The following is a 22,476-nucleotide window of genomic DNA, read 5'->3' as shown; positions in this document are numbered from 1 at the left end:
TTTATTACTCTGCTATCTCACATGACGACAAGCTAAAGTGATTGAGGATCTTCAGCTGGGACTGCCTCCATTGCCTCGGGTACAAACTTAGATTGTGAGGAGTGGTCTAGTGGTTAGAGCACCGCTCTTGACCTCCAGAGGTGGCCAGTTCAAATCCCACTGCTGCTCCTTGTGATCTTGGGCAAGCCACTTAACCCTCTGTTTTGTTTTTTTGTTACATTTGTACCCCGCTCTTTTCCACTCATGGCAGGCTCAATGCGGCTTACAGCCTGTGCCTGAAGTGGGAATTGAACTCAGTTCCCCAGGACCAAAGTCCACCACCCTAACCACTCCTCCACTCTGATGCCTCATCTACAAACTTTGATTTTGAGCCCTCCAGGGACAGGGAAATATCCAGTGTACCTGAGTGTAACTCACCTTGAGCTACCACTGAAAAAGGTGTGAGCAAAATCTAAATAAAATAAATAAAATAAAATAAGGCTGAAGGAAGATAATGATAAAGGGTATAAACTCATGAATGGAATGCAAATCAGTTGTTAATTCATTTCAAAAACTACAAAGACCAGGAGCACACTGTGGAGTTACTTAGTAGTTTATCTAAAACTAACCAGAGAAAATATTTTGTAATTGATAAAAGAATTTAGCTGTGCAGTTTGTAGCCTGAGAACGTGGTAAAGGGAGTTAGTGTAGCTGGGTTTAAACGTATGCTCACAGTTTTTGGAGGGAAAGTCCAAAAATCATTAACGCAGACTTCAAGAAATCTGCCACGTATCCCTGAGGATAAGAAGCATAGAATCTACTTTTTTGGATCCTGCTAGGTACTTGTGACCCGAATTGGTCACTGTTGGAAATGAGTTTGGTCATGATGGACCTTTGGTCTGACCAAATATGGCAGTTCTTATGTAACTAAGTGATGCAAGGTCTACATTCTGTCTCTTGCTATCTCTGTTTCATAGGTTAGGTCATGGGTCTTCACTTCCCAGTCCTCAAGATCAGATGTTGAGGATATCCTTAAATATGCATAAGAAAGATTTACGTACGATGGTGGTAGTAGGCATGCAAATCTTTCATGCTTATTCATATCCTGAAAACTTGACCTATTGGAAACCCTTGAGAACTGGGACTGAAGATCAAGGGGGTAGATACTCAACTAATATTACTTGTCCAACAACTTAGTAATATAACGAGGGTATATAAATGCCAGTCCTTGAAAAACTTGCAAATAAAGTGCAAGTTTCTAAATACACAAGTGTTACAATAAGCTTTCTCATTGTAGTTTCAGAGCACAGGAGTAGGCAGAACGTTTCAACATCAGTTTATACGGTAAGCAAAAGTGGGAGAACGTTCTGACCTTTTTTTGTTGTTGTGGTGATCTCCACATGAGAATATATTTTAGACCGTACTTTGAAAGTGCTTGAATCTGCCATGATCATGTAGTCAAGGATGATCGTCTACATTCCCTTGGGAATGGTTTCAACCAATCCTTACTTTGAGAGTGGAGAATTTCTGCTATGTTGTGATGGAATCATTCCTGACTCTCCAGCGCTATTTTCTGTTTTTTCATGGAGGACTTGGGATGCACATTTCACCTTTTATTTATTTAATTTTTTTATTGTTGTATATCACATTAGTTTGAGCTGGAGAAATTTCTTTCGCAAGTTAATATTATTCCAGAGTCATGGTTTATTGTAATCCGCCCTGGATAAGAGCGGGCTAAAAAAATAATTCCTCTAATCTAAGCCAAGATTTAACTGAATTTCTTTCTTGATTCTCTTCCTCTAGCTAATTATCAGAAGTGTGAGAAAGGTGAGAACTACATCCCTCAACAGCCATGGAGCTTCCCAACTATGGCAAACAACTGTTACAGCAGCTGCATAGTTTATGCAAAGAACAGTGGTTCTCCGACTGCACCATCTTTGTGGGTGTGGTACACTTTCGGGCACATAAAATAGTACTGGCTGCCTCCAGCCTACTCTTTAAATCTTTATTGGAGAGTACGGACACCATCTCTATTGATGCTTCAATGCTAACCCCAGAGGAGTTTGCCCTTCTGCTTGAAATGGTCTACACTGGCAAGCTACCGCCTGGCAAACACAACTTTACTAAAATAATCTCCGTCGCTGACAGTCTGCAGATGTTTGACGTGGCTGTCAGTTGCAAAAACTTGCTGACGGATCTAATGAACCGCTCTGCTCAGGGAAATGTGCGTCAGGAAGTTTCTGCTGTTGTGCTGGAATCACCTAGGAAAGAGGCACCTGTCCTGCTACAGACTGAGAAGGCAAGCAAACCTCAAGCGTCCATAAAGCTTACCATTCCTCCAGCTCCTGTAGCCGCAGAGACTGTGCCTACTCTGGGAGGGTCAGAGACAGCGGATGCTGTGGCAGAACTAAAGGTACCAGGTGCTCCGGTGCAGTCAGGAACAGCAGCAGAATCGGGAACAGCTGGGGGCCAGATGGGTTTGGGGACACCTGGATCTGAAAAAGTGGCAGAATCTAGGACAGCGGCTACTCCAAGGGTAAACGACGCTTCGGGGGGCTCAGCGATTGTAGCTGAGTCTGGGATAGTGAGCGTTCCGGTGGGATCAGAACTGGCAGAAGCCCCAGCAGAACCAGAAACACTAGTAGCACAGTCTAGGACTGGAAACGCTGTGGCAGACCCAGTGACCATAACAGATACCTTGGTGGAATCGGTGACGGCAGCTTCTCTCTTTGCAGAGCAGGACGTGAGTCGGAACCAGGAAGCTGCACAGGAGGAGGATGTAAAGGTGGAAGTTATGTCCACCTCTGGATCCCCCAAAGAGGATTTGTGTGTTGAGACACTGCAGATTTCCACAGCTAAGCAAGAAGCTGAGGAAACGCAGCCCCCTGAAAAGAAGAGGAGGATTACAGAGCCAGGTATGAGACTGCCAGTCGTTGCTTTATTCTTTAACCTTGGGTTTGTAATGTGGGAAATAATCTTCTCTCCCTGGAGTCACCGTCTCAGAACTCACTGTTCCGTCTTGTGTTTGTTGCCAGGTAGTTTCTGTTAAACAGTTCCAAAAAAGGGACACGTGAGAGCAGAGCTTTGTTGTTTCTGACTCGTTGCAAATGCTAAATTTGGAGCTGCAGAATAGGGGGTCTGGTGTCCAAAGGATTTTTTTCCATAGTCATAAAATAACAAGATAAGCAATGGGACATCATGGACTCCAAATCCCCCTCTTCCCCCCCCCCCCCTCCAAAAAAAGAAAGAGACGATGCTGGTGTACGTAAAAGTCCTGAGAGAGGAGAAAATCATCTCTCTATATAAAAGGCAACACCAACGTTCTATGAAGCCTCCAGCCGGAAGTGTGAAGGGGGCGAGATATCCGGTTTCCCTATGAGTGTCTGCCCCGCCCTCTCTGTAACACAGTCAGTGAAGGAAAACAGCAGAGCACGAAATCAAATCGCTGGCTCTGTAACAGTGAAGGACTCAGAGGGGGGAGGGGAGAGAGGCCAGAGGGCAGGGACACACACACTCCCACATGCACACAGAAGAAAACATTGCTAGCCCCCGTTTCATTTGCATCAGAAACGGGGCTTTTTAGAGCACAAAATCAAATCACTGGCTCTGTAACAGTGAAGGACTCAGAGGGGGGAGGGGAGAGAGGCCAGAGGGCAGGGACACACACACTCCCACATGCACACAGAAGAAAACATTGCTAGCCCCCGTTTCATTTGCATCAGAAACGGGGCTTTTTTACTATCTCTCTATATAAAAGGCAACACCAACGTTCTATGAAGCCTCCAGCCGGAAGTGTGAAGGGGGCGAGATATCCGGTTTCCCTATGAGTGTCTGCCCCGCCCTCTCTGTAACACAGTCAGTGAAGGAAAACAGCAGAGCACGAAATCAAATCGCTGGCTCTGTAACAGTGAAGGACTCAGAGGGGGGAGGGGAGAGAGGCCAGAGGGCAGGGACACACACACTCCCACATGCACACAGAAGAAAACATTGCTAGCCCCCGTTTCATTTGCATCAGAAACGGGGCTTTTTAGAGCACAAAATCAAATCACTGGCTCTGTAACAGTGAAGGACTCAGAGGGGGGAGGGGAGAGAGGCCAGAGGGCAGGGACACACACACTCCCACATGCACACAGAAGAAAACATTGCTAGCCCCCGTTTCATTTGCATCAGAAACGGGGCTTTTTTACTATCTCTCTATATAAAAGGCAACACCAACGTTCTATGAAGCCTCCAGCCGGAAGTGTGAAGGGGGCGAGATATCCGGTTTCCCTATGAGTGTCTGCCCCGCCCTCTCTGTAACACAGTCAGTGAAGGAAAACAGCAGAGCACGAAATCAAATCGCTGGCTCTGTAACAGTGAAGGACTCAGAGGGGGGAGGGGAGAGAGGCCAGAGGGCAGGGACACACACACTCCCACATGCACACAGAAGAAAACATTGCTAGCCCCCGTTTCATTTGCATCAGAAACGGGGCTTTTTAGAGCACAAAATCAAATCACTGGCTCTGTAACAGTGAAGGACTCAGAGGGGGGAGGGGAGAGAGGCCAGAGGGCAGGGACACACACACTCCCACATGCACACAGAAGAAAACATTGCTAGCCCCCGTTTCATTTGCATCAGAAACGGGGCTTTTTTACTATCTCTCTATATAAAAGGCAACACTAACGTTCTATGAAGCCTCCAGCCGGAAGTGTGAAGGGGGCGAGATATCCGGTTTCCCTATGAGTGTCTGCCCCGCCCTCTCTGTAACACAGTCAGTGAAGGAAAACAGCAGAGCACGAAATCAAATCGCTGGCTCTGTAACAGTGAAGGACTCAGAGGGGGGAGGGGAGAGAGGCCAGAGGGCAGGGACACACACACTCCCACATGCACACAGAAGAAAACATTGCTAGCCCCCGTTTCATTTGCATCAGAAACGGGGCTTTTTTACTAGTGTCTTTATAATACACAAGTGCTCTACCGAGTTTTCTTCCTTATTAATGTTTGTGGCGTTCAAATATTTCATATAAAGGAACTCGGCTCAGGTTACACGTTCTCCATAAACGTAACCTTTTCTCACTGTTTGGTGTGTTGGGCGTTCTGTGTTTCCATCAGGTTTCTGAGAGACGGAGAACCAATACCATAGCCCTTCATTAAGCCATCCAAAAAAGTTGGTATCTGCCCATTGTACTCCCAATGAAGTATTTTAAAATTTAGATCACCCGTATTTACGGAAGCATAAAACTGCTGAGCCTTTCCAGTTTGAGGGAAATCTCATCAATGTATTTTTCAGAATTGTCTGTGGTCAGATGAAGAGCAAAGACTCAGCTGTGCGTGTTCAGTATTTGTAATATTTGCAACCTCAGCTGAACCCATTGCAAAACAGAAATAGCTATCAAATGTGAAAAAAAAAACCACAGATGCCATATCATAAATGAAACACATAAGGATGTGACTAAGGGGGATCATTTGCTAAATGTTCTACCTATTGACATAAAATGAGAAGAAAGCCTTAGGTCCCGATGCTCAAAACTCTGGCGCTGGATGGAACTGCGGCAGAACAGCACGGAAAAAAACTTCCTAATGTTCAGCTCTTATCAGTATGCAAATCTATTGTGCACTGGTAGCGTTGAGCATTAGGAAGTCAGGGGGGAGGATAGTGCGTGGCACATGCTCACAAGACCTCTCTGTCACTGAAACCTCTAGCTTGGCCGCCTTTATCCAGAGAAAGAGGAGGAGGGTGTGGGAGAAGGGGAGGGAGGGGGAGCCCCCAAACAACTCCTGGGCAGCTTCTCCTGCTGCCCTCAACGCCTCACAGCCTTCTCGCCTCCTTTCCCGGTCTTCCCTGCCGATGGATCTCAGCCTGTCTTTCTCACCTCTTTTCCCCCTTCCTCACCCTACTGTCATATTTGCATTTCTTCAAACAAACAGATGTGGTTGGAGTACGAGGTTAGCTCCTTCTAAAATCTCTATGGTATTATTATTGTCTTTATTTTGAAAATGGGAGTGGGGGGTAGGTAAGTCACTGCTGAGAGAGCTGCTGTCCGATGCCAGTCACCTGTTTCCAGTTCCAACTGCTCATACGTTTTCCAGCGGTAAGGGCACCCTTGTGAAGTGCGCTGTTCTGTGAGCATTGGAGGGAATAGGAAATGGCCTTATTTGCATCCTTTTGACTACATTAGCATCCTATTCGCGCTGTTCCTTTGCAGGCTCTTTCTTTCCCGCTTTAAGGACCTCTGTGCATTGTGCGTTGGTAAATGCGGGCGCTGATGGCCTGTTGCACCCGCATTTGTTTCTGAGCATCGGGCTATTAGTAAATCAAGCCCTGGGAGTGTCCTCTAAGTATCGAGAGTAGCCTGGTAAGTACTAGATCTCTTCAGTAGTCAGGGCATCCAGTACATCTCTCACCAAAAAAGAATATTGGCCACAGAAATAAAAATCAGCTCTTAACATAGAGCCGTTAAGCAATATAAAATGTTTTGTACTTTTTGCCAGGTATTTGTGACCTGGATTGGCCACTGTTGGAAACAGGATGCTGGGCTTGATGGACCTTCGGTCTTTCCCAGTAGGGCAATACTTATGTACCCAATGTTATCAGTTTTCCTGATGATGGATTCAATGATTAACGTACTTTAGAGAGAATCAGTGCCAAGGCTCCCAAGCAAAATCTTGCTGACTGTCCTCCACCCCTCCCCCCTCCCCCCCCAGCCTTAAATTTAGGAGCACAGCAACCATGTACTTTTAACAGTGTCACTGCGTAACCTCATTATTCAGTTGAATTAGCCAATCTGCGCCCCCCCCCCCCCCCCCCCCCCCGGAAAAATAGTTAAACGACTCACCTCCTGCTGCCAGGCCAAGTCTCATGATAAGAGTCACATTATTGCGTTCTTATCGCAAGACTTAGCCTGACAATCGGAAATGATGCATTTAAGCACTTCTCCAGCTGCCCAGGGGGGCGTTGGCTAGTTTAATTGAATACAGATGTTTTGGAATCTGCACAGCTGCACTGTTAAGGGTAAATACAATGTTGCTGCAGAGACTTCTAGGGGAATATTTACTGATCGAAAGGAACGTGGAATAGCTAAGAAAGTTGATTCTTTGCTAAGAAACAGCACTTTTGGTCAGTTTCAGTCAAGGGTTTTAATCACTTCCTGGTTCATTGTGGAATATAAGTGAAAGTTGTCTTTTACTCACTGGCTGCCAGTTCAGGCTTAAATCATATCGGACCCCTAATGTGACTGACTGAGGTCCCATGGGACCCTATCATTTTTATGTTGGGCAATTTTTGTGTTCTAGTAACTGATCAGGTGGCAGTTACTAGATTAAATTTGGTGCAGAAACATTTTTTTCCTTTGAGGTCCCCGAGTCCTCCATATTTCTATTTGAATTAAAAAGCTTGTATTATAATAACTTTGGGTTTTACCTGTGCTGCTGGTCACTTACCTCACAGTCTTCATGAGCAATATGGCAAGAGGGGTTAAGTTTAGTAATGCAGATGCCCAAAAGTGTGTTTCTGGAGGAAAGCAAAGAGAGCTGGGTCAGTTCTGGTACCATCAGCGTCCAGTCTGACATTATTTTCTTTCAGTTGATTGGTTTGATATAAATATCACTTTTACATGGACTAATAAAATAGTTGTGTAAAATTGAGATTGTGATATTTCTCATACTCATTCTGTGCACACTGAGTGCGGGGTCGGATGAGGGTTAAGGTCAGTCTTGTTTTGTAGGAGCCATTGCTCATTATTATTATTTGTTTCATTTGTAACCCACATATCCCCACCTATTTGCAGGCTCAATGTGGCTTACATGGTACCGTAACGGCGTTCGCCAGTTGCGGTGTGAACAAATACAGGTGTTATTGATGGTAAAAGGATCGTGTTTGGTAGATACATAGGGGAAGTTAGGGAGAGGGGACGAGGGTTAAGGTGTGTCCATTACAGTCTTTGGTTTTGCAGTGTCGCAGGAACTTGGATTTTTATGTTGGGTCGGTGGGGTATGCCTTTTTGAACAGGTTTGTTTTTAGTTCTTTCCGGAAACTTAGGTGGTCGTACGTTGTTTTTACTATTTTTGGCTATGCGTTCCATAGTTGTGCACTTAAATAAGAAAAGCTGGATGCATAAGTTGATTTGTATTTGAGTCCTTTAGTACTTGGGTAGTGGAGATTTAGGTAAGTTCGTGCTGATCTTGTAGTGTTTCTGATTGGTAGGTCTATGAGGTCTGTCATGTATCTCGGGACTTCTCTGTAGATAATTTTAGGAACCGTGGTGCAGACCTTGAAGGCAATGCGTTCTTTGATTGGGAGCCAGTGCAGTTTTTCTCAGAGTGGTTTGACGCTATCATAGCGTGTTTTTCCAAATATAAGCCTGGCTGCTGTGTTCTGGACGGTCTGTAGTTTCTTTATAATTAGTTCTTTGCATCCCGCGTAAATTCCATCCAGTGGAGGAGTGGCCTAGTGGTTAGGGTGGTGGACTTTGGTCCTGGGGAACTGAGTTCGATTCCCACTTCAGGCACAGGCAGCTCCTTGTGACTCTGGGCAAGTCACTTAACCCTCCATTACCCCAGGTACAAATAAGTACCTGTATATAATATGTAAGCCGCATTGAACCTGCTATGAGTGGGAAAGCGGGGGGTACAAATATAACAAAAAAATACAAAATATAATACCTAACATTCTAGTTGCTTTCTTAGCCGCCACTGCACACTGAGCAGAGGTTTCAAAGTATCATCAATGATGACACCTAGATCTTTTTCCTGGTTGGTGACTCCTAATGTGGAGCCTTGCATCACGTAGCTATAGTTTGGGTTCCTCTTTCCCACATGCATCACTTTGCATTTGCTCACATTAAACGTCATCTGCCATTTGGATTCCCAGTCTCCATCTTTCCATAATCGGTACACACACCATATAAGTCTGCCCTATTTTGTCATATTTGGAGCACAGACTGTAGAAGTCCGCCCAGCTCTTGCTTTACCTCCCAGATACCGGAATTGCTCTAAGCGCTTCCAAATTTTGTTTTCATTCCATCATATTTCCATATAAGGATTCTTTATGTTTATCCCATGTATTTCAAATTCCATTACCGTTTTTGTCTCCACCACCTCCCGAGGGAAGGCATTCCAGGTATCTATCACCCTCTCTATGAAAAAGTACTTCCAGATGTTACTTCTAAGTTTACCATCCTGCAACCTTAGTTCATGTCCTCTAATTCTACCACATCCCCTTCCCTGGAAAAGGTTTATTTGTTTATTAACACCTTTCAAGGTTTGTTAGGAACCGGGCAACATTCTGGGAAAGGGGGAGCGTATTCCGAAAGGATAGATTCTACTTTAACCGGGATGGAACCAGGCTGCTGGTGCTAACTTTTAAACTAAAATGGGGGATGGGGGGTGGGGAACCGACAGTTGCCCAAGAATGCATGGTTCAATGTGGAGTTACTATTGAAACAGGACATTTAGGTAATCCTAATAGAGAGGTTTCAACAATGGTGAAAGAAAGCCAGGAGTGTTTAAGGAGAGAGCAGTATGTCTACTACTACTATTTAGCATTTCTATAGCGCTACAAGGCATACGCAGGGCTGCACAAACATAGAAGAAAGACAGTCCCTGCTCAAAGAGCTTACAATCTAATAGACAAAAAATAAATAAAGTAAGCAAATCAAATCAATTAATGTGTACAGGAAGGAGGAGAGGAGGGTAGGTGGAGGCGAGTGGTTACGAGTCAAAAGCAATGTTAAAGAGGTGGGCTTTCAGTCTAGATTTAAAGGTGGCCAAGGATGGGGCAAGACGTAGGGGCTCAGGAAGTTTATTCCAGGCGTAGAGTGCAGCGAGACAGAAGGCGCGAAGTCTGGAGTTGGCAGTAGTGGAGAAGGGAACAGATAAGAAGGATTTATCCATGGAGCGGAGTGCACGGGAAGGGGTGTAGGGAAGGACGAGTGTGGAGAGATACTGGGGAGCAGCAGAGTGAATACATTTATAGGTTAGTAGAAGAAGTTTGAACAGGATGCGAAAACGGATAGGGAGCCAGTGAAGGGTCTTGAGGAGAGGAGTAGTATGAGTAAAGTGACCCTGGCGGAAGATGAGACGGGCAGCAGAGTTTTGAACCGACTGGAGAGGGGAGAGGTGACTAAGTGGGAGGCCAGCAAGAAGCAGATTGCAGTAGTCTAAACGAGAGGTGACAAGGGTGTGGATGAGGGTTTTGGTAGAGTGCTCGGAAAGAAAGGGGCGGATTTTACGAATGTTGTAAAGAAAGAAACGACAGGTCTTGGCGGTCTGCTGGATATGAGCAGAGAAGGAGAGAGAAGAGTCAAAGATGACCCCAAGGTTTCGAGCTGAGGAGACAGGGAGAATGAGAGAGCCATCAACAGAAATAGAAAACGGGGGGAGCGGGGAGGTGGGTTTGGGGGGGAAAATGAGAAGCTCGGTTTTGGTCATATTTAATTTCAGGTGGCGTTGAGACATCCAGGCAGCAATGTCAGACAAGCACGCTGAAACTTTGGTTTGGATGCAAGGTGAGATATCAGGGGTAGAAAGGTAGATTTGGGAGTCATCAGCATAGAGATGGTAGGAAAAGCCATGGGATGAGATTAATGAACCAAGGGAAGAAGTGTAGATAGAAAAGAGGAGGGGACCAAGAACAGAACCCTGAGGTACGCCGACAGGCAGAGGGATAGAAGTAGAAGAGGATCCACCAGAGTGAACACTAAAGGTGCGGAGAGAGAGGTAGGAAGAAAACCAGGAAAGGACAGAGCCCTGGAATCCAAGGAATGCAAGGAAAAAACACAGTTTGAAGTGCCTGTATATAAATGTTAGAAGCCTAAAAAATAAGATCGGAGAGTTGGATTACATAGTACTAAATGAAGAGGTAGCTATAATAGGCATCTCAGAGACTTGGTGGAAAGAGGACAATCAACGGGACACTGTGTTAAGAGGGTACAAATTATATCACAATGATAGAGGGGATCAAATTGGAGGGGGGGTGCGCTCTATGGTAAAGAGGGAATTGAATCAAACAAATTAAATATGCTACATGAAACAAATTGCAGCATGGAATAATTATGGATAGAAAGTATAGGGAAGGAGTATACTGGTAGGGCTGTACTACCGTCCACCAAGACAGAACGAGCAGACAGATGAAGAAATGTTTACAGAAAATAGGAAAGCTGGCAAATTGGGCAACACTATACGATCTGTGCCAGAGCCGGTGGTGGGAGGCAGGGATAGTGCTGGGCAGACTTATACAGTCTGTGCCAGAGCCGGTGGTGGGAGGCGGGGCTGGTGGTTGGGAGGCGGGGATAGTGCTGGGCAGACTTATACAGTCTGTGCCAGAGCCGGTGGTGGGAGGCGGGGCTGGTGGTTGGGAGGCAGGGATAGTGCTGAGCAGACTTATACAGTCTGTGCCAGAGCCGGTGGTGGGAGGTGGGGCTGGTGGTTGGGAGGCAGGGATAGTGCTGAGCAGACTTATACAGTCTGTGCCAGAGCCGGTGGTGGGAGGCGGGGCTGGTGGTTGGGAGGCAGGGATAGTGCTGAGCAGACTTATACAGTCTGTGCCAGAGCCGGTGGTGGGAGGCGGGGCTGGTGGTTGGGAGGCAGGGATAGTGCTGGGCAGACTTATACAGTCTGTGCCAGAGCCGGTGGTGGGAGGCGGGGTTGGTGGTTGGGAGGCGGGGATAGTGCTGGCCAGACTTATACAGTCTGTGCCAGAACCGGTGGTGGGAGGCGGGGTTGGTGGTTGGGAGGCGGGGATAGTGCTGGCCAGACTTATACAGTCTGTGCCAGAGCCGGTGGTGGGAGGCGGGGTTGGTGGTTGGGAGGCGGGGATAGGGCTGGCCAGACTTATACGGTCTGTGCCCTGAAGAGGACAGAGTGGAGGAGTGGCCTAGTGGTTAGGGTGGTGGACTTTGGTCCTGAGGAACTGAGTTCGATTCCCGGCACAGGCAGCTCCTTGTGACTCTGGGCAGGTCACTTAACCCTCCATTGCCCGCCGCATTGAGCCTGCCATGAGTGGGAAAGCACGGGATACAAATGTAACAAAAAATATATATGAATTTATCTTCTTTGGCAGACTGGATGGACCGTGCAGGTCTTTTTCTGCCGTCATCTACTTTGTTACTATAATGGGTGATTTCAGTTACCATGAATCACAATCCAACTTCTACACAAATAAGAGACACTCCTACTTGTAAGGCAAAACCTTCATTATATAGGAGGCATAAAAAAACTCCACTTACAAACAAACCTTCCATGGATACAGACTGAGCTGAAAATGAATACGAAAAATGTTGCCCAACAATTATACTTAATACTTATCTCGGATCTCACAGTCTCTTTTTCTTTCATCTTTCTTAACTTGCTGCAATCCAACGCAACATCTCCATTCCAAAATCCAGATTGTATAATTGATGTGCTGCTAGTGATCTGTAACCTGTCGTTAAAGTCATCCGTAGCACCTGAAGATTGGAGGGTGGCCAATGTGACACCAGTTTTTAAAAAGGGTTCCAGGGGTGATCCGGGAAATTACAGACCGGTAAGCCTGATGTCAAATATCCGGTCTGGAACTGGCTGCAGGGAGCCCGACTGCAAGCTCTAATTAAAGACAGCCTGAAAGCTCCTGACTGGGGCTGTGCCACAGGGCTAGTTGGCCAGGGAGAGCTTCCAGCAAGAGTCGTCTGTCTGACCTGAGCCCTGCCTATGCGCCAAAGGTTACAGCGACTGCTTCTCAATTATCCAAGAAGCCGGTGCCGTTGACCGAAACGCCTTTGTTTGCTGTAGGCGTCGGGTGTGTCTCGTTTTGTCAGTTGGCCAGCGTTATGTGCTGGCTGCGCACCTAAGCTAAGTAGTCGCTCCTTCTTTGTTAAAGTGTGTTTTAAGGTTTACACAGAGGTTTTACACATTTAGAAAATACGACGCATGAGTCAAGTGATTGATGACATAGTAGAGCTTAGATCTGGAATAACTGTGCGCTATAAGAGAACCAATAACTCACTTTTAAGAAAAGACATCAGATGCCTCAGTGTATCTACACAAAAATGAATTAAAATTAAGTTAATACAGAAGTTACAATTAGTTAACATTATTGTTAAAATGTTATGAGTTGATAATGGACTTGTGTTGTTTTGCCTATTGGATGTCTGTTGCAGTGCCGTAGCGAGGGCAGCTGACACCCGGGGCGGTTCGCCGCTGCACACCCCCCCTCCCCCAAGTGCAGCATGGTGCACCCCCCCCCCTCGGCGCACGCATGCGCCCCCCCCCCAGAGCGCATTCTTACCAAAGGGGGCGGGCGGGAGGGCCGCTCTGCCCCGAGTGCATGTCGCTGGGAGCTGCGTCGGCTCCGCTGGTTCCCTGCTCTCTCTGCCTCGGAACAGGAAGTAACCTGTTCCGGGGCAGAGAGAGCAGTGAACCGGCGGAGCCGACACCCCCCCAGCGGCGTGCACTCCCCCCCCCCCCCACCCTTCCTACGCCACTGGTCTGTTGCCATGTTGTCTCTGCTCCAATATTCCTTTGTTATTATTTATCGTGGAACAGTCTCACTTTTATATTTTGACTATTTGGGTTTCTGCCAGGTTCATGTTACCTGGTTTGACCACTGTTGGAAGCAGGATACTGGGCTAGATGGACCATTGGTCTGACCCAATGGTCTTGTGTTCTTAAATGTCTGTATCTGATGATACCCTTAATCTCTCCTTGGAGTCTTGTACCATAGTCTTTGAAGGTTTGCTCCGAGTGCCAAAACAGGTGTAGCCCAGCAAGTCTAACAGGGGAGAGAAGGCTACTTTGGGCACTGGCATGTATACTTCATGAAGTGGTGGTGGTGGTGGGGGGTGCTGGGGCAGATGTTGGTGGATATAGCTCCTGGTATGGAGAGGTGGCTATGGATTCTGGTAGTGCCTGTTGTCTTAATCTCTTTTGTTGTGTTTTTGCCCTGTCGTATATTTCTGAATCCTCTGTTTTCTTGCAGGGTTTTAGTAGGGTGTAACCAGTGCGCTGTTGTATTTCACAGTTGTTTCTTTTCTCTCAGCCACAGGGTCGGAGAGCGTGCTGGACTTTTTAGTGCGACATGAAGGCATCTTCTCAAAAGCTCTGTCAGAGACGCCGACTCTCATAGAGAAAGTGTCCGATAGCGAGGAGATCTCGGAGGCGCAGAAGCAGGTGAGTGGTACCACCTGACATTTGGGGCAAGGAAAAGTAGCTGATGTCCCTTTACATATCTGATGCCCATGGGGATGGGAAGGCTCCTGGGAATTGTTGCAGCCTTAAAGAGCCTTTCAGTTCTACGGCATGGGTCAAGACCTTGTTGCAGTTTCGTTCCAGGGCTCATAGCAGAGACCTTAGTCTCCCAGCTCCATAAATTATTACTGGTGATCACAGATAGATAGTTTATTGAAAAAAAGGAAAACTTTTTTTTTTTCCGTGCATTTTGTAATTTATCAGAACACTCTCCACTAACACGTACAGCTTTTCTCTATATAGAATCTCAGCATCATCTGATGTCAGCCTTCAAATGAGTCGCTGCAGGTTGAGGACAGTTTTCAAAAGAATGTACTGTTCGTAACTTGACGGTTACCTGAGTAGGACAGAGGAGATGGGGGATAAGAGCCTGAATATTGCCCCCTCCACCCGCACTGTTGCAGAGCTGCATGGGTAACTCTAAAATTTTAAAGTCCCCACGTGTAGTTTCAGCTGCGTACTTTGACCCTGCAGCGACTCTCCACCCATCAGTTTTGCAAGTCCCTGGTATACAGAGAGTGAGAGCAGCTGCCACCCTGAATTGCTGTGCTTCACTCCCTCTCTTGTTTCCTTTTGATATTCTCCTAAAGGAAGCCAGGAAGGTACTGGAATCGGGCCAAGCACAGGGGACTCAGTGGCGGAGAAGCATCAGCAGCGCTACAGATCAGTTAGCGACAGCCAGGAAGAGTGGGCCTGTGTGATGAGTTTGACAGGTGTTTTGTTGCTCTCTGCTTCTGTTACTTTTCCTCAGTTGGTCGTACAGTGCGTCACAGGAGAGCCACAGACATTATTTCAGAGGCTCGTGGAGCGAGTGAAGGCTGGGCAGGAGCTCGAGGCTCAGACAGTTTTGTCAGTGCTGGAGCTGTGCAAGAGTACCCACCAGGAGATAGAAACCATGTTGCTGGAACGAGAGCCCCAAAGCAGCGCAGCTCTGCAGTCAACGGGTAAGAAGTTGGAGGAGACTCTTGCCTTTTCTTCCCTTTATCTTCTTATGGCATTTCCAACAGACTGGAAAAGTATGGTCTTTTGATCTTATGTCCGTGTATCATGATGATAGGATCAGCTCCACAGTATTCATTTGCCACTGGTGCCTTTGGATGCCCAGAATGTCAGCCTTGGGCTGGAAGCCTAAAATAATCTCTGTGTGAGGCAAGTGAGACACTTAGAGAGGAATAAGAACATAAGGGTTGCCCTACAGGTCAAACCAAATATCCATCTAGCCCAATATCCTGTTTCTAACAGTAGCCAATGCAGGCTCAGTGTGGCTTACAGAGTAGGGTTATGCTAAAGTCAGTACATGATTAAAAGATGGTTGATCATGAGCTGAGGTAAACAAGGCGTTAGATGGACAGATGTTGGGTAGGTTATGTGAAGTGTTTTAGGTGTGCTTGGGTGGTTTGGGGGATGAATTGTATCATTGAGGGTGGTTATTGTAGGCTTTGTTAAAGAGGTGTGTTTTCAGAGCTTTGCGGAAGCTGGTTAGATTGTTCATGTACCTGGCAGAATCCCAAAGGGCAGCAAGATTCCCTGCTAATTAGCCTCAGCAGTGACTTTCACTGTTTCTCCTTGTTTATAGACTTTTTATCTCCAGGAATTGGCTTGCTCGGAAGCTTCAGTCTTCAGGGTGGTGGCACCAGGATCCCCCACCCACTCTAGGGATTTCTTTTGAACATCCCACAGGTTCTGGAATAGTGGGAAGCTACATAACGGAAGGAGAAATTAGGTCTTACGTGAAAATTTTCTTTCTGTACTATTTCAGAGGCCCGCCCGAGGTTTCTGAGATGTTTATTTGGTGCGAAGTAATAGATCAAATAACAGCTTTCACCTTGCACGGTGCTTCCTACATATCTCTTGTTCTCTACAAGTTGACCAGAGATGAGAGAGGTCCACACATGTTTGCTTGCCTGGTTAATGTTAGGTTAACGAGCTGTTTAAGGTGGTTGTGTTTATTCTGAGTTTGTTCTTACTGCTTGTCTATGTAAATACTGATGAGCTGGACTGGATGCCGAGAGAGAAATGTCCCAGATCAGTTTTCTATCTTCATGTGCTGGTTGATGGGACTCAAGTATCCCACAGGCCTGGAATAGTTTTCTTTCCATTAGTCCTTCTCACTATTGGGTGAGATTTTTTTTTTGTTTATTTGTTTGTTTGTTTTTTTTTTGTTGTTACATTTGTACCCTGCGCTTTCCCACTCATGGCAGGCTCAATGCGGCTTACATGGGGCAATGGAGGGTTAAGTGACTTGCCCAGAGTCACAAGGAGCTGCCTGTGCCTGAAGTGGGAATCAAACTCAGTTCCCCAGGACCAAAGTCCACCACCCTAACCACTAGGCCACTCTTCCACTTTATTTATTTATTTGTTACATTTGTATCCCACATTTTCCCACCTTTTTGCAGGCTCAATGTGGCTTACACGGTACCATTAACGGCGTTAGCCGATTCGGGTCTGAACAAATACAAGGTATGAACCCTAACCACTAGGCCACTCCTCCACTAGCAACATTCCATGTAGAAGTCGGCCCTTGCAGATCACCAATGTGGCCGCGCAGGCTTCTGCTTCTGTGAGTCTGACGTCCTGCACGTACGTGCAGGACGTCAGACTCACAGAAACAGAAGCCTGCGCAGCCTTCTACATGGAATGTTGCTAGTGGAATAGCAACATTCCATGTAGAATCTCCAATAATAGCAACATTCCATGTAGAATCTCCAAGAATAGCAACATTCCATGTAGAATCTCCAATAGTAGCAACATTCCATGTAGAATCTCCAATAGTATCTATTTTATTTTTGTTACATTTGTACCCTGCGCTTTCCCACTCATGGCAGGCTCAATGCGGCTTACATGGGGCAATGGAGGGTTAAGTGACTTGCCCAGAGTCACAAGGAGCTGCCTGTGCCTGAAGTGGGAATCAAACTCAGTTCCCCAGGACCAAAGTCCACCACCCTAACCACTAGGCCACTCTTCCACTTTATTTATTTATTTGTTACATTTGTATCCCACATTTTCCCACCTTTTTGCAGGCTCAATGTGGCTTACACGGTACCATTAACGGCGTTAGCCGATTCGGGTCTGAACAAATACAAGGTATGAACCCTAACCACTAGGCCACTCCTCCACTAGCAACATTCCATGTAGAAGTTGGCCCTTGCAGATCACCAATGTGGCCGCGCAGGCTTCTGCTTCTGTGAGTCTGACGTCCTGCACGTACGTGCAGGACGTCAGACTCACAGAAACAGAAGCCTGCGCAGCCTTCTACATGGAATGTTGCTAGTGGAATAGCAACATTCCATGTAGAATCTCCAATAATAGCAACATTCCATGTAGAATCTCCAAGAATAGCAACATTCCATGTAGAATCTCCAAGAATAGCAACATTCCATGTAGAATCTCCAATAGTAGCAACATTCCATGTAGAATCTCCAATAGTATCTATTTTATTTTTGTTACATTTGTACCCTGCGCTTTCCCACTCATGGCAGGCTCAATGCGGCTTACATGGGGCAATGGAGGGTTAAGTGACTTGCCCAGAGTCACAAGGAGCTGCCTGTGCCTGAAGTGGGAATCAAACTCAGTTCCCCAGGACCAAAGTCCACCACCCTAACCACTAGGCCACTCTTCCACTTTATTTATTTATTTGTTACATTTGTATCCCACATTTTCCCACCTTTTTGCAGGCTCAATGTGGCTTACACGGTACCATTAACGGCGTTAGCCGATTCGGGTCTGAACAAATACAAGGTATGAACCCTAACCACTAGGCCACTCCTCCACTAGCAACATTCCATGTAGAAGTCGGCCCTTGCAGATCACCAATGTGGCCGCGCAGGCTTCTGCTTCTGTGAGTCTGACGTCCTGCACGTACGTGCAGGACGTCAGACTCACAGAAACAGAAGCCTGCGCAGCCTTCTACATGGAATGTTGCTAGTGGAATAGCAACATTCCATGTAGAATCTCCAATAATAGCAACATTCCATGTAGAATCTCCAAGAATAGCAACATTCCATGTAGAATCTCCAAGAATAGCAACATTCCATGTAGAATCTCCAATAGTAGCAACATTCCATGTAGAATCTCCAATAGTATCTATTTTATTTTTGTTACATTTGTACCCTGCGCTTTCCCACTCATGGCAGGCTCAATGCGGCTTACATGGGGCAATGGAGGGTTAAGTGACTTGCCCAGAGTCACAAGGAGCTGCCTGTGCCTGAAGTGGGAATCAAACTCAGTTCCCCAGGACCAAAGTCCACCACCCTAACCACTAGGCCACTCTTCCACTTTATTTATTTATTTGTTACATTTGTATCCCACATTTTCCCACCTTTTTGCAGGCTCAATGTGGCTTACACGGTACCATTAACGGCGTTAGCCGATTCGGGTCTGAACAAATACAAGGTATGAACCCTAACCACTAGGCCACTCCTCCACTAGCAACATTCCATGTAGAAGTCGGCCCTTGCAGATCACCAATGTGGCCGCGCAGGCTTCTGCTTCTGTGAGTCTGACGTCCTGCACGTACGTGCAGGACGTCAGACTCACAGAAACAGAAGCCTGCGCAGCCTTCTACATGGAATGTTGCTAGTGGAATAGCAACATTCCATGTAGAATCTCCAATAATAGCAACATTCCATGTAGAATCTCCAACAGTAGCAACATTCCATGTAGAATCTCCAATAGTAGCAACATTCCATGTAGAATCTCCAATAGTATCTATTTTATTTTTGTTACATTTGTACCCTGCGCTTTCCCACTCATGGCAGGCTCAATGCGGCTTACATGGGGCAATGGAGGGTTAAGTGACTTGCCCAGAGTCACAAGGAGCTGCCTGTGCCTGAAGTGGGAATCAAACTCAGTTCCTCAATTCCCCAGGACCAAAGTCCACCACCCTAACCACTAGGCCACTCCTCCACTCATGTAATTTCTTCATCCTTTTTCTGGAGCAGAGGGATTTGGAAAAGAACAAATTCAAATTGTTATTTAGTGCTTCACTGTATTGACAACACCCCCCCCTCCCCCCCTCAAAATTCTTTCAAAACCCCCTTTCAATTCTTTTACTCTCCTTCTTCTTTAAGCACCGCACTTCCCTGCACTGTGTCAAAATCATTCTCCTCCACTTGGTACCGTTCTGCTTTGTATCCTGACTGAGACCCAGCAATGATGAATAGAAATAAGGCATCTTTTCTTTTGCCTAAGCAGACAACGGATTTCCAGTTCTGTTGTATTTGCTACAGCCTCTCTTTTCCTGTATTATCGTGACAGTGACGCTGCCGTTTGGCTTCAGCGGTGCCTCAAGGGTGTTAATACTGGTTTGTTTTGCAGGGCCTGGAGCAGATGAACACGGCCTGTTTCAGCTTTTGTTGCAGCACAAGGAGGAACTGATACACAGCATCACGGAGCTGAGCCCTATCATCGAGTGTCTGGATACAGCAGAAGAAGGTTTCCTAACCAACCAACAGAAGCAAGTAATCACAGTTTTCATATTTTCTTTTCTCATCTCTAGAAGGCTTTGAGCAGAAAACTTGTGAAATCCTTGAGGTATCGGTGGACCAGATTCCAGCTCTGCGTGGTAGCTTAATTAATCCTTAGGGATGCGGAGGTGGTTGTTTTTCATAATGTTTTCATTATTTACTAGCAAAAAAGGCCCGTTTCTTTGAGAGATGAAACGGGCGCTAGCAAGGTTTTTGTGTCCAGCGACCGTCCTGTTCCCCGGCCCCCCCCCTGCAGGCACCCATGGCCAGGGACCCAGCTGTCCCCCAACCCCCCTCCAGGCAGGCACCTGTCTGCTGCTGTCGCTGGCGCTCCATCCCTCGGCCCCCCCCCCCCCCCTGCAGCCACCCATGGCCAGAGATCCAGCTGTCCCCCAACCCCCCTGCAGGCAGGCACCTGTCGCTGCTGTCGCTCCATCCCCCGACCCCCCCTGCAGCCACCCATGGGCAGGGATCCAGCTGTACCCCAACCCCCCCCCCAGGGACCTGTCCGCTGCTGTCGTTGGTGCTCCGCAATGCGGTGTGCATGTGCATGTGAAAAATGGCCAGCGAGGGGCAGGGGGAGATGGCGTTTTGTGGAGTGTGTTTGCTTCGCCCTCGTCGTCATCACGTTGTGACGCGAGGGCGGGGCACACACTCTTGGGCAAACCGGATATCTCGCCCCCTTCACACTTCCGGCTGGAGGCTTCATAGAACGTTGGTGTTGCCTTTTATATAGAGAGATGTGTGACATTGATAACCCACATTATCCCAAACAATTTTGGGTTCAATGTGGCTAACTTTGTATTTTTTAAAGATGTAAACCGTTGTGATTTGCTATGCAAGAAGTAACAGTATAGTAAATAAATAAACGATAATGAACATTTTGCAAAAAGTACAATACAGTTAGTATTAGCTTGCGTAGTAATAGTACAATACACATCGTATTAAATTTTTGTAATGGATGATGACTTTTAAACTAACAATATTGGCAAATAAAAGCAACTTCAAAGAATCCCAACCAGATACCCTCTGCTACCGTATGAGAGTCCTACTCACAGAAGCTATGCTCTGTCTACCACCTTATTCCTGACCTCCGTTGCCTTTCCAGGTGATTTTGGATTGTTGCGAGGGGAGGACCCATCACAAAGCTATGGAGAAGCTGCTGAGCAAGGTGGTGCAGGACAAGTCGCTGAATGCCGAGAGCTTGCTGAAACTTCTGCGGGCTGTGAGGGAGGCCTTTCCTGCCCTGCATCTGCTGCTGGATACACTGGAGCCGCAGGGGAAAAGCTTCCATTTCGCAGGTAGGAGAGTAGTACAAAGTGATGCAAGCAGGGTCGTGTTCACTGTGTAAGAGAGCTCGCGATTGCTGTGTGCTGGTAGGTTTATTTTTGAAGTGGATTAATGGAGGGAAGTTCTGTAGTTCTTATAGATCTCCGTTGTAAGTGTGATGTGTGTGCACAGTTCCTTTTTCCATCCAGATTGTGTTTTTTGGATGTGCTCCCTCTTCGTCATCTGTTTTGGCTCATTGACATTGCAGTTATCTGAGCTGTGCCAGATGAGCTGTGCTTTCGGTCCAGTTGTGCACATCAGTTTGGTACTAACTGGAATCAGCAAAGAGACTAAAGATTAACAGGCATCAACTGAATTACCCTCTCGCCTCTGAACCTGGTGTCTGTGGAACGGGGTTAGGCAGTTGGCCCAGCAGTGCGTAGGGAAAGCTTGCACCATTGTTGCCTGAGTCATATCTATGCTGTGCATAAGAACTACTGTATTGGGTCAGACCAAAGGTCCAATATGCCCAGTTTCTTGTTTCCATCAGAAGCCAATCCAGGTCAAGAACCCGACGGGATCCTAAAAAGTAGATAGTCCATGCTGTTTATACCAAGGGTAAGCAGTGGCTTTCCCCATGTTTACCCAGTTAGCAAGTTTGTGGACGCTATCTCCAGGAACATCTCCAAACCTTTTTTAAACCCTGCTATTCTAAGTGTTTTCACCACGTTCTCCAAAAACAAATTTTGGAACTTTAATTTTGAATTCAGTGAAAAAATATTTTCTCTGGTTTGTTTTACATGTACTACTTAGAGGAATATGCCACAAAGTTACTTTCAAAGAGTAAACAGTCAATTTGTGTTTTTACCCGCTACCTTCATTCATGATTTTCTAGATCTCTTTTCAAAGCTCCTCTCAGCTGTCTGTTCTCCATGCCGAAGAGCCCTAACTTCATAGCCTTTCCTCACAGGGGTAAATGGAGGACTTTAGTAGCATCCAGTATCTCTTGTGAGAGCTAAATAACTAGAAAAAAGGCCATGGGGTAAAAAAAAAAAAAAAGCATCAAACTGATGCCCTTTGGTTTGCATACTGCAATGCCAACTTTACCAAATTGCATCTCATCTAAATCCCCTGGCTTTCGGGTATCTTTATTCTATCAAATCGATAACAGATTGCTCAAAGTCATTCTCTGATGTTTACTTCCTGTTTCTCCCCTTTCACATTCTCCAAACCCTCCACCCCAGATCTTGCTGCATGACTGATTTGGAAGTGTTCTAATTGTAAAAAATACTGAGATCCAGTGTGAGCAGGAAGTTTTGCTTATATAAACGCTGGTGTTTTGTTTTGTTTTTTTTCTCTGAATCTCTCTGCATGCCCAGCCCAGCGCAACCCGGAGGACTACGGAACAGAGCTGTTAAGACAGTACCACGAAAACCTTGCTGAGATTCTCACAGACCCTAAACAGCTTCTCAAGGGTCTCTCTGCAGTACAGAATTTAGCTCCCAAGGATAGAGAGGTGAGAGCCATTCGTACAAAGAAAGGAATGTATGCAGGCTTGTCTTA

General features: G+C 46.4%; 1 protein-coding gene across 6 annotated transcripts in view; it reads left to right on the top strand.

The window, feature by feature from the left end:
* The window catches only part of LOC115456645 (zinc finger and BTB domain-containing protein 40-like), a 65,436-nt gene that overhangs the window by 4,330 nt on the left and 38,630 nt on the right, over window positions 1-22,476 (top strand). For 3 of the 6 annotated variants that reach the window (XR_003939901.1, XM_030185864.1, XM_030185863.1), the window contains exons 2-8: window positions 1,283-1,323; window positions 1,783-2,894; window positions 13,971-14,101; window positions 14,931-15,123; window positions 19,496-19,638; window positions 20,753-20,945; window positions 22,293-22,429. Coding sequence is in view for 5 of the 6 variants with exons in the window: in XM_030185864.1 (XP_030041724.1) it covers window positions 1,832-2,894; window positions 13,971-14,101; window positions 14,931-15,123; window positions 19,496-19,638; window positions 20,753-20,945; window positions 22,293-22,429 (1,860 nt within the window). In the remaining variant the exon portion in view is untranslated. The remainder of the gene's footprint in view (window positions 1-1,282; window positions 1,324-1,782; window positions 2,895-13,970; window positions 14,102-14,930; window positions 15,124-19,495; window positions 19,639-20,752; window positions 20,946-22,292; window positions 22,430-22,476) is intronic. The other 3 variants (XM_030185866.1, XM_030185865.1, XM_030185867.1) reach the window with 1 other exon arrangement.

The sequence above is a fragment of the Microcaecilia unicolor genome, chromosome 13 (genome assembly GCF_901765095.1).
Source record: "Microcaecilia unicolor chromosome 13, aMicUni1.1, whole genome shotgun sequence".
In the NCBI taxonomy this organism is placed as follows: domain Eukaryota; kingdom Metazoa; phylum Chordata; class Amphibia; order Gymnophiona; family Siphonopidae; genus Microcaecilia; species Microcaecilia unicolor.
Note: the sequence above shows the minus strand (reverse complement) of the source record. Positions and strands in the feature narration are given on the sequence as shown.